Source organism: Dipodomys ordii, unplaced genomic scaffold, assembly GCF_000151885.1.
Source record: "Dipodomys ordii isolate 6190 unplaced genomic scaffold, Dord_2.0 Scaffold92, whole genome shotgun sequence".
Lineage (NCBI taxonomy): Eukaryota > Metazoa > Chordata > Mammalia > Rodentia > Heteromyidae > Dipodomys > Dipodomys ordii.
Genome location: NW_012267308.1, coordinates 4,050,166 through 4,052,662, shown reverse-complemented (window position 1 = coordinate 4,052,662; position 2,497 = coordinate 4,050,166). Strand labels below are relative to the sequence as shown.

The 2,497-nt window shown below is 54.0% G+C and overlaps 1 protein-coding gene across 1 annotated transcript in view; it reads right to left on the bottom strand.

Moving 5' to 3' along the window:
• Kirrel2 (kin of IRRE like 2 (Drosophila)) overlaps window positions 1–2,497 on the bottom strand; it is an 8,312-nt gene that overhangs the window by 3,040 nt on the left and 2,775 nt on the right. The window contains exons 3-8 of the mRNA XM_013026181.1: window positions 1,916–2,021; window positions 1,665–1,813; window positions 1,241–1,368; window positions 1,028–1,160; window positions 443–543; window positions 90–309 (exon numbers count right to left, since the gene is read on the bottom strand). Coding sequence (XP_012881635.1) covers window positions 90–309; window positions 443–543; window positions 1,028–1,160; window positions 1,241–1,368; window positions 1,665–1,813; window positions 1,916–2,021 — 837 coding nt within the window. The remainder of the gene's footprint in view (window positions 1–89; window positions 310–442; window positions 544–1,027; window positions 1,161–1,240; window positions 1,369–1,664; window positions 1,814–1,915; window positions 2,022–2,497) is intronic.

The window sequence follows — 2,497 nt, the reverse complement described above, 5'->3', positions numbered from 1 at the left end:
CTTAAAGTTAATCAATTTCAATCTAGGAATTCCTGGGCTTGTGGGGTTTGAAAATCTTCAGATTTGGGGTGTTTGGTCCAGTATCTCACCTCTACGGCCCAGAAGGATCCGGGTGCCTCCTTCACCCAATCGGTTCCGGGCACTGCAGTTGAAGCCTCTGTTGAAGTCAGACTCCTGGGTCCCCGAAATGTGTAGCACAGAGATTAGGCCTGGACTCTGTCCCCCATGGACCTCAGGGGCTGGGAAAGTCTCCACCAGGAACCTGCCTTGGGACCCTGTTTCCAGGAAGCCTTCATCCCAAGACCAGACCTGAGAGCAAGAAGAAAGAAGGTGGGATATCAATGACGAGAGTGGAAGAGGCAAGAAGTTACGATTTTAGGGGTCCAGGTTAGAGGTCAGAGATCTCCATTAGGGGGTCATGGTAGAGGGGACTTTTACTTACCACTGCTTCTGGAGGAGGGGAGGCCAACACTAGACACTGAAGACTGGCGGGTCCCCTCAGCAAGGCAGGCGCGGAGTGCAGGGCAGTCACTATTGGGGGAGCTGGATGGAGATTGTGGCCACTCAGGGGAGGTCTTGACCTCTACAAAGGCGGTTTGGATAAAGACAGGCCAAACCTGGCAACACTCTATGGACTCCAATCAACCAGGCCACATCCTTGTTTTAACAAGTCTTGCTCCAATCGCCAAACCCACTCTCTATAAAGTTCCTTTTGAAGCCTGGCGCAGGTGGCTCATGCTTGTAATCCTACCTACTCAGGAAGCTGGGATCTGAGGATCAAGGTTCAAAGCTATCCCAGGCAGGAAAGTCCATGAGCCTCTTATCTCCAATGAACCACTAAAATGCCAAAAGTCAAGCATGGCTCAAATGGTAGAGCACCAGCCTTGAGTGAAGAAGCTAAGAGACAGTGCCCAGGCCTTGAGTTCAAGCCCCAGAACTGACACATGTACACACACACACACACACACACACACAGGGGTTCCCATCTTCTGCCCTCTACCTACTCTGCAAAACCCCATTTTCTCACCATTCACTGTTAGCCTAGCTTCTGCTGTGCCACCTCCCAGGCCTGAGCGCCCAGGCTCAGCCCTGCACACGTAGTCGCCTGCATCCTCGGGTCCTACCGACCGAAGACGCAGTGTGGGTCCTGAGCTCAGCACCTAGGACAGAGAAAGGACATCAGCAGTGGGATTCTGGGAGCTATACCAGCGATGGCTACAAGCCCCAGAGTAAGCTTCACCTGTGTACCACCCCGATGGATCCAAGTTATCCGTGGGGATGGATTCCCACGCCAGGCACAGGTGAAGAAGGCATCTTCCCCTACATCCACCGACATGGGCTCTGGCTTTGCCTGGAGAATGGGTCCAACTGGAGGATGGAGAGAAGGGCTCACATGAAGCACCCCTTTCCCCTCCACCACCCCGCCATCAGCCTCTCAGAAACATTTTCCAAGTGTGTGTGTGGGGGGAGGGGGAGGTACAGAATCCCAGTCCACAACACTGGGTCCACTACACCTTAGACCCATTTTGGCACCGCCAAAATTTGCCTGTACATCCTATTGGGGCCCCACCTCCTTCCCCTGGGCGCAGAAGCCACGCCCGCCAACGCCACGCCCACACTGACCACGCCCACATCAGCCCCGCCCCCGCCCCGCCCCTGCTCACACAGCACTTCCAGCACAGTGCTGCGGTTGGCATTGCCCACGTCGTTGCTAACTTCGCAGGACACAGGCTCAGTCAGGAACGAGGCATCTGCCACGACTTCTAATCTCGGCCCACGCGCCCCGAGCACCGGGGAGCCCCCCTTTGCCCACCTGCAAAAGTATAGGTGGTGTTGTTAATGTGATCCCAATCCTCCCCAACCAAGGTCATGGCTGCTCCTTTCTTGGCTGGAGAAAGGTGACTGTCCTCCTCACCTGTAGCCAGTGACAGGAGGCTGGGCCGTGGCCTGACACAGGAATGCTACTTTCTCTCCTTCCTGCACGGTCTGGGGCTCAACAGAGAGAGTCACCACTGGGGGGTCTGTAGGGGTGAGGTAATTGTTAGCATGGGCAAGATCTGAACACCTTCATTCAGAGTCTCCAGGAACCTGATCTCCAGTTCTCCTCCAAGGGCTTGAACTCAGGGCCTGGGCACTGCCGTTGGGCATTTTTGCTCAAAGTTAGTGCTCTATCACTTGAGCCACACCTTCACTTTGGGCTTTTTGGTTGGTTTAATTGAAAGTCTCACACACTTTCTTGCCAGGACTGGCTTTAAGCCATGATCTTCAGATCTCAGCCTTTTGAGTAGATAGAATTATAGGCATGAGCCACCTGTGCCCAACTCCCTCCTCTCTTTGAGCCAGGGAGTCTGGGTTTGCTATTTCTATCTTCCTAATTCCTCAAGTAACCCATTTTTCTTTTTCTTTTTTTGGTCAGTCATGGGCCTTGAACTCTGGGCCTGGGCACTGTCCCTCAGCTTTTCAGCTCAAGGCTAGCGCTCTACCACTTGAGCCACAG